The 14,175-nt window shown below is 45.6% G+C and overlaps 1 protein-coding gene across 1 annotated transcript in view; it reads left to right on the forward strand.

Moving 5' to 3' along the window:
• LOC126526389 (monocarboxylate transporter 3-like) overlaps positions 1–13,939 on the forward strand; it is a 72,053-nt gene extending 58,114 nt beyond the window's left edge. The window contains exon 4 of the mRNA XM_055068178.2: positions 13,743–13,939. Within this exon, the coding sequence (XP_054924153.2) occupies positions 13,743–13,867 (125 nt within the window). The 3' untranslated portion in view covers positions 13,868–13,939. The remainder of the gene's footprint in view (positions 1–13,742) is intronic.
• Positions 13,940–14,175: the final 236 nt, after the last annotated feature.

The raw sequence follows: 14,175 nt of genomic DNA on the forward strand, positions 1-14,175 counted from the left end.
ACCGTTGCTTAGTAGACTTTACAATAGGAGAAACATCAGCGCCAAACCTTGAGTGAAGTGGGAAAGAGGTAAATTACCGCAATACTCTGAAAAGACGATCAATTTCTGAAAGGTATAGGAACAGAAATTGCTAAAGCAAATAGTGACTGTGAAAGAGAATTGTGTGAGCGATGGAAGAGGTTTAAAGAAGCTGTAAAAGTGAACACCATAGAGCCAGCAGTAAAAATACATTTTTAAGAGCTCCAAGAAGAAAATAACCTGAAAAGAATTATTCGAAAATTGATGCATTCTGAAACTGCAGCGCCGGGCACCTTTGTGGAAAAAGCAAGAGAAGCAAAGATTAAAATGGAGTCTATCGACGTGGGAAAATACCGTGGCGCACTTGTTGAGGCACAAACGGTTAAAAAAAATGAAATGCCAACAAAGCGTGCTTTCGAAGCTGACAGAACATATATATGCCGGGTGTAACGAAATAGATCACACTGATTTCAAGGAAAAATTATGTATAGATGCTGATGAAATTATTTATGCCTTTAAGGAATATTATAGAAAGCTGTTCAAATGTAGAATACCAAGCAAGCCTGGTTATGGCAGCCATTTTCTGACCACTCTAGTTGCAATAAATGCCCCCGAAACGGAAAGATTGTCAGTAGGTACCACAGCAAACGACTTCAAAATGGCTATTGAAGACCTTAACCCTAGAAGCTCACCAGCATCAGACGGCTTAACAGCAGCTATTTATAAAAAACTTCTGCTCGCGGATAGCCACAGTATTAGAACTCGTTTTTCAGGAGGCTATCAAGCAGGTCACCTGCCACCTTACTTTAAAAGGTCGTATATAGTCTGGACACCAAAAAGCTATGACGCGAATAAAGCTAATTATGTCACAGGCTACACTCCAGTTACGCTGACAAACGCAGCTTATAAAGCTTTGTTGACGATATCTGCGCGGAGACTGAAAGTTATTATTGGTGCTTTGCTAGGACCGCATCACACTTGCGAGATTAATGGAGGCCTCGATTTCCTAATATCTAAATGGCTCCTATCTTACTTCAAACTTGTAACGCATATTTTAGGAAAGTTCGTATGCTACAAATTGATTTAGAAAATGCGTTCGACAAAGTATGTCGCAATTTGCTGTTTTCAATTCTTCATTATGTCGGAGTTGGATCATTGATAACAGAGATAAATAAAATGGCGTATAATATTTGCATAACTAACCTCATTATAAACTATGCGGTAAATGAAAGGACAGAAGTGTGGTCCTCTGTTCGTGAGGGATGCCACGTGTCCCCTCTTTTGTTCGCGATATAGCTAGAGGCCCCGTGTAAAAAAGAAATTATTAATAGTCCAGATGTGGTACTGTTTCAGCCAAGAAAGGAGTGAAGAGCGTGTATGAGCTTACGCTGATACTGTCGTTGTTTTCTGCTCTGATAAGGTGAGTGTTCGAACTGCTCTGACAATTATGCGCAAGTATTGTGACATGACACACCGTAATGTAAACCTGAATAAGTGTTGTCGGTTTCTGGCATGGCCACTGGCCAACAACGCCATGTGTTTTTGAAGGTGTACTGTTGAGTCTCACACCTGGGATTTATCTTTGTTTACCTTTAGGCACTCAATGAGACACCAAATAGTTATGGAATGGAAGGGTACCGGAATCAACAGCTGAAACTGATAAGTGGGTGGGGCGTGACCTCGCAATATTCACAGGTACGGCCATTAGCAGGACCTTATTCATGAGAAAGCTTTGGTATCTCATGCAAGTCCTGACCTGTTCCCGATAATATTTTAAGAAATTTCGTAGAGCACTCACCTTATCTGTATGGCTATCACACTAATAAAGAAGAAGCAGGAATAACTTGTTTCGGAAGTTAGTTCCGGCGCACTTGTCATTACCGAACCTACATTTCAAGCAACTGGTTTCTACATTTTCGGTTTTGCCAGACACGACAAATCCTTTCTCGCGAACAGTTATTGAAGTCAGATTGAGCAATAACTTACCTAATTTTGTTGTCTCAATGAAGGAGGGTGGGTGTTACGTAACGAGCAAATTTCGACGTGAAGTAGTCGTGGTATTTATAACTTTTAAACCACAACTTTTCCTTCGAACATTTGGCTGATTTGACCTGTAAGCGGAGAAGCTCGCATGTATTAGACATTGTTCTCAGGACCATTGGAGCGATTAGTGCAGCACGAACGCAAGGCGAAAGATGCGTGAAACTGTGTGAAATGGATGATGGCACTAGGGGAGTTAAACCATTTTTTAAACTGCATTACATCGCATGTGAAGACATGGCTCGCAGAAGAACGAGAGTATTTACCGTAGGCTACTTCACTGTTTACTTTGCAAGAAAGCAGAATCCATGGAACACATGTTTTCGCTGTCGGAGTGCGATTTTGTTTCGATAATAGGCAAACAACTGTTAAAAAATGAAGTACCCTTAACACCACTTGGCATTCGTTACTTAGCTACAGGGCAAGACAGTATACGTTTGGACATGTCCTTCCTCCTCGGCCTTCACATTTGCGAGTACGTCAACTTAACATTTGCAAGTACGTCAACATGAAATTTGTGGGTGAGCCAACTGGAACGAGGGAGTGGGCCGACTTAAATTAGGGGTTGGGTCAACTTCAAATTTATATGTGGGCCAAATTAAATTGGGTGTGGCCCAACTTAAATTTAGTAGGGGGCGAACTTAAATTGGTGGGTAGGCCAAGTTGAAATTAGAACGTTAGCTAACCTAAATTTGGGGATGGGCCCATTTGAAATTTTGGGGTGCGTGAAGCTAAATTTAGGGGTGGGCGAACTTGAAATCGGGGGTAGGCTAAGTTATATTTGGGGACGGGTCAACTTGAAATTTGGGGCGGGCAAAGTAGGAATCTGAGGGTGGGCCAACTTACATTTGGGGGGTGACCACATTGAAATTTTTGGGCAGACCATCTGAAATTGGGGGTGGGTCAACTTAAATATTGGGTTAGGCCAACTTGAATTTCCCTGCAGGACAAGTTAAATATAGGGGTGGGTCAACTTGATGTTTCGGGTGGAGGGTGTCCAACCTATATTTGCGGGTGGGCCAACTTCAATTTCGGGCTGAGCCTACTTGAAATTTTATGTGGACCAACTGAAATGTGTAGTAGGGCCCACCAAAAATTTGGGGTGAACCTACTTAAATTTGGGGTGAGCCAACGTGAAATTCGGATGTTGCCTAACTTGAATGTTTTTTGTGGCGCAATGTCTAACTCAGAACGCTGCTAAGCGTCCTTCGAGTTAGGAACACCTCGCGGACAATCGAGGGCCTTGAAATGCTTCGCGCGTTTTCATTGGTCCTTACGAAGGTGCAGCCAGAACGCAGGCGAGAGCTTGTGTGGACAAGGAACGCACGCATAATACAGGCTGGCGAAGGTGACAGCGAAGGTGGCATGGCTTTGCAGCGATGTACTATACCCGAACGGAACGCCTCACGCAATATTGCGGCAGCTAGTGTCCCATTTGACCACTCCGTTCTGTCGAGGCACTATTGTGTCCGGTGTTCCGGCTCAATTGGTATGATTGCATTGAAGAGGCCGGATACGAAGAGAAGATCTGACAATTGTCTGCTAAAGCGTCAGCATTCTTTGCCCCAGAAAAGGCTATGGGTAGACGCCCATAAGCTAGAAAAAGCAAGTAAGCAAAACTAAGCAAGAACAAACTCACAGTCAAGCCAAGATATGCTTACACATTGGTAGGCAATTCTCTGAATTTTGTAGCTTATTTCTTCATTCATTCCTAATAGTAATCAGCCGCAATGGCCTACAAAGATCAAAAATAGGTTGTATTCAGGGGCAATATTCTTGAGCGATCTCTTCTGTTAAACCACCTCCTTATAGACACTTCGCGTCGTTTCATCGAAGACTTCAAAGAAGACGAAGGAAAGCATTTGTGGCGCAAGTCCAGTAAAACTCTAACGCATAACGGGGCGCTGCATTTCTCGCGTGAGTGAGCGCAATGCCTCGGCCACGGTGCAAACAGCGGCGATAAGCACCCGCGCCACCAGCCTCTTGTGTGAGAACAAGGATGCTTAGCCGGCTTTATGATCGGCCTCGAATTCAGCGTTGCAAATCCGGGCCACGCTTCCAGCTGTCTTGCCTTTATAGAAAACAGCTGACTGTTCTTCATGTTGAGCTTACTTTCCTCCTTCTGTTAACGTTATAATTTTTTTCTCTACTGAGGTGCGCCACACTCCATGACGGCGGTGAAACGCTACAACTGCGACAACGGAAGCTTGTCTTGGGAACTTCATTTTGCTTACCCACGCCCTTGGTTTTGAGAATGGACAAGTTTCTGATTTACCTGCCATCACCGTTTTGCATACCCATAACCACAAACGTAAATGACTGAGACAACAGAGACAAACCACGAGGGCAAAAACTAACGTTCCTTGCAATTCTCAGCTGATTGTCTCCGCTATACGCGAGATGGTATTTGAGGTGATCTGGCCCCGCAGTTAGCACAACAACTTAGAATTCCGGTGAAGACACTCCGCTCTCAATATATTGGAAAAAAACATTGTCCTTTTTCGTCTTCGTGATGCTGGCCTTCATCATCGTCTCCTGATTCCTGTTGTCTCCTGACAGTCGTTGTACAAGTCGCAAACAGACCCCTCACGCACACAGTGGGACTCGTCATTTGGCCAGATGCTGAAGCACGTTGCTGGTTATCACATCCGTCGCGTTAAGTTAGGAGGACCAGCCGGGGCTGTTTTAGGAGCTATGGCTGTACTCTGCAAAGCACGAGGTCACGGGATCATATCCCGACCCCTGCGGCCGAATTTCCATCTGGGCGAAATGCAAAAAAAATAGCGGTCAGTGTACAGTGCATTCCTCGGGTGGTCAAAATTAATCAAAGTCCCCCACTACAGCTTGCCAATAATCAGATGGTCATTTTGGCCAGTAAAAATGAAGATCTTATTTATTCATAAACTTAGGACGGAATGGGGAGTAGAGCGGCGACATATCGGTGCCTGTTGGGTTGCGACGTCCGTGATACGCATGGTTAACACCATCCGGTGGTGTAACAGTATACCAAGCTTGTGTTTTGCCCCAATGAAAGCATCTTTTAATCGCAGAGATAACCAACGACGACGAAGGAGACGACACGCAAAATAGCGGTATATTTTGCAAAGGAAAGTTCACGTTAAAAAAACGTGTTGCCTGCACGGCAGGCAAAGCATCCCGTTTATTCTTGTCAAAATGGCTCCTGCTAAACTGCCATCGGGACAGGCTTCACAGCATTCCCGAAGGATAACTTACACCTCCGTTTCACCTATGTTCATTGCTCCTTGCTTGTTTTGGCGTGCTCTCTAGAAGTGGTTTTTATGTCGCAATAACCACACCAAACGTTCAACGCGATCGTTGCTGTCGTTTTTGTTTGTATTTGGAATGAGATCTTTCAATTCTTTGAGAGACACGCTAGTGCTTAGATATGCAGAGCGGCCATTGCTAACAACTCAAACAAAAGATAGGACAGCACGCAAACGCTCTGTAATATTTTCTTAATGAACGTAGGCATTATAAGTTTGTCTTGGCTGAGCCCATGCGGCCGTATTAAAGTTTGTTTTATCAGAAGAATGGCAGATACTTTATGGCAATCACTGAGAATTTGCTGACTGAATATCAGAACATGTGAGTACACTTGGCGCCCCTGAGAACATGTTCATCTTTGTGTTTATTCCCATTATTCAGCACTGTTCTGAAAAGTTAGGCTCTGAAAAGTCTGTGCTGCGAAATATGCGATGGAAGTCATAGTTGTGCTTCGATTTAGAGTGACCACACGGGACGCGCTGCTTAATTTTCATAGTGCTAGAACGCTTTCTTCGCTATAAGACTAGTGTCAAACAACCCCTCAGCTTGCCGCTTGTCGACCATATTTGCACGACACCTCCGAGCAATCACTGCTTTCCCCATGTATAAAATTAATTACTTAGAACTACCAACAATATAGCGGGCACCACGTTTGCTGTGTATGTCTGCATCTTAAAAAAAATTCTTTATTAACGATCAGTGTTTAGCCAGCGTATATTTGACTACATGCGACTATGCAGGCTTAAGTTGACAGAAGAAAAAGAAAGCTCGTGAAGAATGTGCGCAGAAAAATGTCACTGAAATAATGACAAAAAAGCGCAGGTCTTCTTTTAATTTGGGTAATGTTGAATATTACGACGAATAATGCTAAACACTAGCATTTTCATTGATATGGAGTTTGTCAACACTTTAGAAGGAAAAGGTGCTGTCAAAATAAAAGAAGACGTATTCAGGATTTCAGGGCTTGGCGCTGGCTTCGTGGTCAATGCGAAGAATCAAGCATGCGCTTGCATATCAAGGCACTTGAGTCGAGTCTTACGCTATTAGGCGCTCTAGGGCGGCAGGGAGCATGCACTTGTAGTTGCGAAGTCAAGCGCTGTTTTTTGAGAGCATGAGTGCACTTGTGTGCGCGGTGTGGCACCACCTCCGGCAGAAGGCACCTATGCCAGCAAGGGGACTGCTCGATGAGGTGGCGGGTGCCATGGATATGAGGTGACCGCCCGAGACCGAAACGCGTAGAAAGCTCGGCATTGCGGAAAAGCCGCCGGTGCCCTTGGACAGCTTATCCCGGCATGGCGCAAGAACTGGAGAATGCTCGTTAGCGCGAACAGCGTTGTTCGAAAAAGCAACCAACGCTGCATCTCAGATTTTTTGAAGATTACTTTATTGTGCTATAGAGCTCCTAAATCCGGGATCCCCGCGTTTTGCCCTTTGTCGGTGTTGTTAGGGCTAAATGAAATTATAGAGTTGCGCTTTCAGTAAAAACTCCAAGAGGCTCTCCAGTACTTCCTCTCGATCTAGCGGTCGTATCATGCGACGATTCCGCTCAAGGAATGAGCGAGGTGATTGATTCATAGGTAGCTATTCGATTACCTTGTGCCTGTATCACGAAGGTGCAAGTGCTCTGATGTAACGTGCTCCAGGTTTGCCTTTCCTACTGGGGCTGTGCACCAGGAACGTGTTTCGTACGGATGTGCGCATGTGCCTGACTTGTGTTTTGCCTCGCACATTTGCCGCGCTTTATGGAAGTAGGCTGGCACGGGGAGGCATGTTTTTATTTCTGCTGGTAGGCTTGCTGTCTGAAGGTTGCAACAGCACTCGCCTTGCAGTAATTATGGCTGTGCCAGTACTGATTCTCCGCAGAAGCACCATTGATACCCGGCCGTAGTCAGGGAGTCATTTTCAAAGGGGATTGTATTTTTGAGCGCGTCTATCCACTCAGAGATTTCGCCAAGGAGTTTTTTTCTTCGCAGTCGACTTCTTCTTGCTCGTCGCAATCGATCTTATCTGCGTGAGCAACAGTTCAAGTTGATCGGCGTTGAACTTGAGAGATCGGGAAAACTGCCACCTGAGGTCATCTCAGCGGTCGGACCGCACATGAGTTCCAGCTTCTTCATAATGAACCCCCCCCCCCCCCCCCCGAGATGCCATCAACGCTGCCCCAACTAGCATCGATGGATTCCTTACATCGATCAGAACACGCGGACACCAAAATACATACTATGCGTATCTTGCTGCACGAATTAACGATCTTTAAGCTTTATAACAGGCGTTAAAAATTAACAAAAGCAAGAGCAAATTTTTACAGACTGATGTTGTCATTCTGGGAGAAAAAAAAACAGCTTACCCGAGGGGCCCGATTGTTTATTAATCATATCAAAAGAAGCCAACAAACAAGTCTATTTGTCATTTCTTTATTTCAATTAGTAAGTACAAGTAACTTCCCCTATGTTGCCCTTGGCGTTATTGTTTGTTGGCTTTTTATGATATGTCTTTCTGGGAAGAGTTTTTGACGTAAAACTAAAACAACAAAAGTGGCCTCTGTACAAAGGATGAAGAAGCTCGTCAAGGCATATGACCTACACTCACGCCGTGTTTTCCTTGGACTCGCCGGTAATTTCCGTGCGCTTATTAAGGATTACGCTGCGAATTCCCGACGCCTCACTCAGCTGACGCAAAATTATGCGCCATTAATGCGGAAGGAAGAGCGCGAGAAAGCTTACCAGCACCTTGTTGAAGCAATATCGTCGGATCCTGCGCTTGCGCTAGCTGACAACAAGAAGCCTTTCGAACTGCACACAGACGCTTCAAAATACGGTATACGCGCCGTTGTCTACCAACGAGACACAATCTAGGAGCAAGGACGACAACTCAAAGTGATCGGATATTATTCTTCTACGTGCTCAAAAGCTCAAGAAAATTTTCTGTGGTCGTATAAAGAGGCTCTGGCTGTTGTGATAGCACACCGGTATTTCAAAAGCTACTTAGAGGGTCGCCATTTCCTGCTTTTCACTGGCAACTGAGCGTTAACCTACCTCTTGGAATTAACCCAGCCTAAGGGCAGGGCGCTGCGTTGAATCAGTGAAATACAGCATTCAACTTTCGATGTAAGCCGTTTACCTGGTGATAAGGTCCCTGGTTGCCATTATCTTTCAAGAGAAACGTGTATAACGGCTGTGTTTTACCAGTACTCAAGTACGGGGCATAAACCTGGAGGCTTACGAAAAGGGTTCTGCTTAAATTGAGGACCACGCAACGAGCTATGGAAAGAAGAATGATAGGCGTAACGGTAAGGGATAAGAAAAGAGCAGATTGGGTGAGGGAACAAACGCGAGGTAATGACATCTTAGTTGAAATCAAGAAAAAGAAATTGGCATGGGAAGGACATGTAAGGAGGAGGGAAGATAACCGATGGTCATTAAGGGTTACAAACACGATTCCAAGGGAAGGGAAGCGTAGCAGGGGACGGCAGAAAGTTAGGTGGGCGGATTAGATTAAGAAGTTTGCAGGGACAACATGGCCACAATTAGTACATCACGAGGGTAGTTGCAGATGTATAGGAGAGGCCTTTGCCCTGCAGTGGGCGTAACGAGGATGATGGTGATGATGATGAAGCTCCCTGATGCAGATGCTGTTTCCCGGCTCCAAATCTCAGAAGGGAGCACATCTGCTCATGCATACGTTTACAGCTTGTGGAAAGGCACCGAACATTCGGATAATGGCAAATTCTGCGTGCCGAAAAGTTTGGTGAAAAAGGTTTTGAAGCTGTGCCATGAGAGCCCAGAGTCAGGAGGGCATGATGGTTTCTAGGTAACTTATTGGAAGATAAAACATCGATTCAAGTCGAAAAATATGAAGGAAGATATCAAGAATTACGTGCAATCCTGGCACCAGTGCCAGATTAACAAGGCCAAGTTGCTTATAGATGTATTACGCTCACTGTGATATACACTGTAGTACTGTTGAGTGTGTAGTCTAAAGGGTCGCTGTTGCTGCAGCATCACTGTCGCGGTTGCTGCAGCATTGGAACTCATGATACCCGGCGTAGCAGCATCGCGACGTTCGCTGCGGCACTTTCCATTATGATCCGAAACATTTGCTGCTGCACCCTTGCTGAAAACCGTGGGTCTGCCGCAATTGCTCGTCTATATGTTAGGGTGACAACAGCTCGCCAACCCACGACGCCACCCACTGCCACTTAGGTAATGCGGAATACATCTGTCACTGGTAAAAGCGTCACTACTGCAATATTTAACTGTCTTGTTCAGTGCGTCTTCCACGCAGAGCGTCACTGCTGTCAAGATTTAGTTCTGTATCAGGTGCTACACTAAGCTGTTCTCAAATGTCTCTTCCGGACCACTTTCAGTCGCACTTCGCTCATCGTAGAGGTAGGGCATGTTTCGAGTAAGCTCATGAACAACACTGAGCAGTGTGATGAATGTGGTTTAAATCATGCATCCGCAACATGAAAGGGGTGCGACGTATTGCTAACGCATTTGTCTAGCATTTTCCACTAAATTGTCACTGATTTTTTCATAGCTTCTTCCTCTCTTAGAACGCAATAGGTTCGTACGAGCCATCTGCATGAGCTGATCGTGCAACGTGATTGGCGTTCTCATTGACCGTAATGCCATAGTGTCCTGCTATGTCACTGAAAAGTGCGTGATGACCAGATCGCTAACAAGAATCTAGGGTTGAGTTAGTTGACGCAAGAAAGGCCTCTTTAGACGTCACTGGTACAGTTGTTCGTTTGTAATGGGCTTGTTGGGGATCGTTGGGATGTCTAAGTATGATCGCATTCTTCTCTAGTGAGGAAATGTATACGAGTCATGGTTTACACTAACCCGACAAATTTCCATGCAGCTTCTCCCCGTGGCATTAATTTTGGAATAACGCAGAGTTTATGCAGCACACTTCACATTTTTTTATAAACCTTTCTGGCGATCCTAAGCTGCAAATAGAGACTTTTAGCGTGTCCTCTATTTCAGCAAACAGGGGCGGTTTGGGCTGATTGCCGGATTTGCGCGGGCGTAAACGTGAGCGGCCAGAACGGTGCAGCCGCCTGATGGCGTAGAGTTAAACCAGGCAAACACAGAGCTAAAACTGCAGAAACCCACTATATCCTGCTTCGCTGCTGGTGCAAATCTTTGGCAGCGGCGTAATCATGTTCGCATTTATGCCGCTGTCGAAAATTTACAGCAGCAGCTAAGCAGAATATAGTAATTACCTTTATGTTTGTGTGGTTAAGCTTCGCGCCACCAGCTGGCGCCACTAATCTGGCCGCAAGCGTTTACGCCCCGCTAAACCAGCAAACCGCCCGCGTTTGCCGGAATACCGGATGCACTAAAATTCTCCAACAAGTGCATATCCAGCCAACAGACTGGCGGTCAAGGTAGAATCCGAGATTTAATGCGATAAAATTAAGGAGCCTATGTCGCGGAAAATTCGATCTCGGTGTCGGCGCCAGCGGAGATGCCGTGAGCGAAAATTGCCGTATATATTTAGGTATCTGTATGTGCCACGCCTTGATATATGGTATGCGGTATATCAGCGCTATATTACTACACCATTCGAGCACAAACTTTGATCATACCTTGTCTTACATTCTTGGCAAAGTTATTCCTCGGAATTTTGGAAATTACAGCCCGCAGACAAATGTTATGAAACAAAACACCGAGAGTGCATGCCTTGGATGTTAAATGTTGTCACACTTCATTATTAAAAGTGCGAAACAATGACAGAAACTTCAAAATGATCTGTTTTTTACCCCGGTTGCGGTGCTACCTCAAGGAGCGGCCCACGCATGATGCCGGGTTTCCACCAGATAGCTCGCCTTCGTCTACACCGTTCGCCGCCAGCTTTTCAGGGTTAACATTACGGTTGCATGAGCTGCGGTTGCGGGGAGGCCTGAAAACCAGTCAGGGATTTTTGAATGCTATCGCTTGCCACTCTTAAAGGATATGCTTCAGCATCCTCCAAATTTTCCTATACAATTGATTTGTCCTTTTAGACCAAGGCCGAAGCTTTTTAAAAATTGCACATACTTAAACTTGCCCATGAGTCGATAGCATATAGGCGCGACAACATTTCTACTTCCCTCAGCCTAACGGCGTATTCTTTCGTTCCGTTAGGCGAAATTTTTATAAGCGGTAGATCATGGGCGTCATAACGTAAAGCTTTTCCAAACTGTTTCTATTTTATTCCTACAATCACGCCTCTACGATTGGTCAAAATATTGCGCGATGCCCTCACTTCGCCTGTCATAGATGCGACGTCATGAAAACTGCAAAAGTTCATCTGTTATAACATGTATGCACAATAATAATGCCAGATAAGACCTAACAGAGGAGGAAATTTGGCAGAAACACTAAGGATTGCTTGCGTGTGGGAATGCGAAAGCATTATAGTCTGTTTGATTAAAAGTTTTAGAGCGCAGCCCCTAGGCGCCCATTCCTCCGTTGAGCTTACGAGGGACTCTGCTATCCCTCGTAACCGAGCGAACGAAAACAGCGACGGATGAAAGAACGAACGTATATTACAGCGGGAGATGAAAGACGGTGAGAGAAGAAAGAGCGCGATGTGGAAACCAGAGGAGGATGGTGCAGTGGAAGCATAAGGAGGGAAACGGAGGTGGAGCGTATGCTGAAAGGGCGAGGAGCAATGTAGAGACCAAGCATGCGGCGAGCGCTATAGAAACAAAGTGCTGGCGTGGGCTTTGGACTCACAACGCGTGCGCTACTTATGCTGCGCCGCCGCCGCTAAGGAATGAGCTCCGCGCGAGCGACTCGTTGCCGTGTTCATGCTTTCCTTCTGAACAATTAGCGACGCAATCGGTGGAAATGAAGAAGCTGCGCCTGCCGCTGGTGCTAAACGAGCTGCCCGAAAGGAGACCCAGCGCTCCCGCCGAGAGGACCCTGTCGTTCAGTATCGAATGCATTCCCGCAATGTATCGCGAATTGAAAACACCTAAGCAGTAGCGCTCAATATTCGCGTTAGTGAGTATGGTAATCGCCGGTGAATTTTTTTCGCGCGTTCCTATTAGGCGCAAGCCCTCGCTTGCTCTCTAACTGCGCCTCGGTAAGGCGAGATCGAAACACACGAAGCATCTCACGCGTCCGCTTGTTTCGAGGATTCGTAACTCGAAGGACCGCTCGCTGGCATTCAATTGGACATGAATGCTTTTTTTATTTACTAATTTTATACACTCCTGACGCGGCGCCGCTTCCTGCCAATTGGCTGCACCGTCACGTGCCCAAGGACGCACGCACTAGGCGACACGTTTAGTAAGCGAGAACCGTTGCGCCACCGTGGCGTCGGGGAAGCGTGCTCTTCTAGCGCCCCGCACACCCGGATTCGATTCACACGCAAATTTCACAGCCGATTCACAGCCAAATTTTCTTCTCAAAGGCAATAGTTTAATCTGTTCGAAGGAACCTCCCTGAGAAGTTTGACATCAATTCCAGCATTTTTTTGTCGTGTTCTTACTGTTTGCACCGTCGGCCATTTCTGGTACCATGAATCGGTGACGCCACCGATTACGAGGAATCTTCGTTTAAGGGGCCATATAATCGCCTCGCATGAATTATTATTTGCGATTCCACACCTTTTTTGCTGTCTGCCTCCGTTTAAGGTCAAAAGTTTTCGGGCTGCGGCCACTTCGCCTTTTTGTCACCAGAGGTCACAAAGCGAGAAAACTCACTACGCGAAAGGGACTTAATGCATGAAACAATAAATAATATGCCGAAAAAAATATGATTTTTTTTTTCAGAATAGCTGGACGCTACCCGGTTCCGATCGCAATGGAACGCCCACTGATCGCTCTGGTATTGGCTACTCGGAGATGCTAGCGGAAACCAATTTTTTTATGTGTAGTAACAAGTATTGCGGGGCAGCATAATGTTGTGGATACCGTTTTACGCATATGGATACGTGTATCCGCCAACTTTCCCTAACTGAGGTTTCATTTTAGTGGTATTTTTAACTTTCCTCATGACTTCCCCAACCACTGCAAGTTAAACAAGCGGAAGCAGGCCAATCGCAGACGCCGGCACTACTGTCCTCAATTGGTTGCTACTCTCACTGCACTAGCCTGGCCCCAACTAAACCTTCTCCACTTCTGTGTGCTCCTCGGCTCTTGTCAGCCATGAAAAAGAAATTCTCGAGGTCGGCAATAATATTAGCTTCAAAAGGAAACAAAAATGTTCCGTTATAAACGAGGAGAGTGTTTTATTGCGTATTTGAAACAACGCTGCGCGTGACTGCGCGATGCTTGCGTCGGCGGTTACGTAAACGTGACGTCAGCAGAGGGGAACAAAAGCAGACTGGAATAGTTTTACGTTAGATGGCCACGTACATTATTTGTACATTGCGATGCTTTATTTTTTTTTCTTACTTCGCAGGATACTTCAGAGACACTTATGGCGACTACAACGGGCTGCTCCATTTGATGGCTGCACTCAATGCATTGTTCATGTGCATTTGGGTGGTGAAGCTCGTTACTCAGAGGAAAACCGGGCGACTATGACATCTCAGAGTGCGCACCATGTGGATGTATCACACTGTTCTACCAATAAAAATGCCAACTGTATATAATATACACCTGCAAACATGCTCAGAGGCAAAAGCAGAACTTTCTCGCCTGCTGTAAGCAGTAACGTGTTCATTGAACCACATGCGCTGTTCAAACAAAAATAATTTGAATATTGGTGTTCACAGAAGCAGCTGAACACTTAATTGAGGTAAAAGAACCCTTGAAAACTGTCAGACAGGGGGAAAGAAAATTGGCAATTTCGACGAGATGGCAAAGTATTGGGAGCGAATGCAAGCGTAAGC

Source organism: Dermacentor andersoni, chromosome 8 (assembly GCF_023375885.2).
Source record: "Dermacentor andersoni chromosome 8, qqDerAnde1_hic_scaffold, whole genome shotgun sequence".
In the NCBI taxonomy this organism is placed as follows: Eukaryota; Metazoa; Arthropoda; class Arachnida; order Ixodida; family Ixodidae; genus Dermacentor; species Dermacentor andersoni.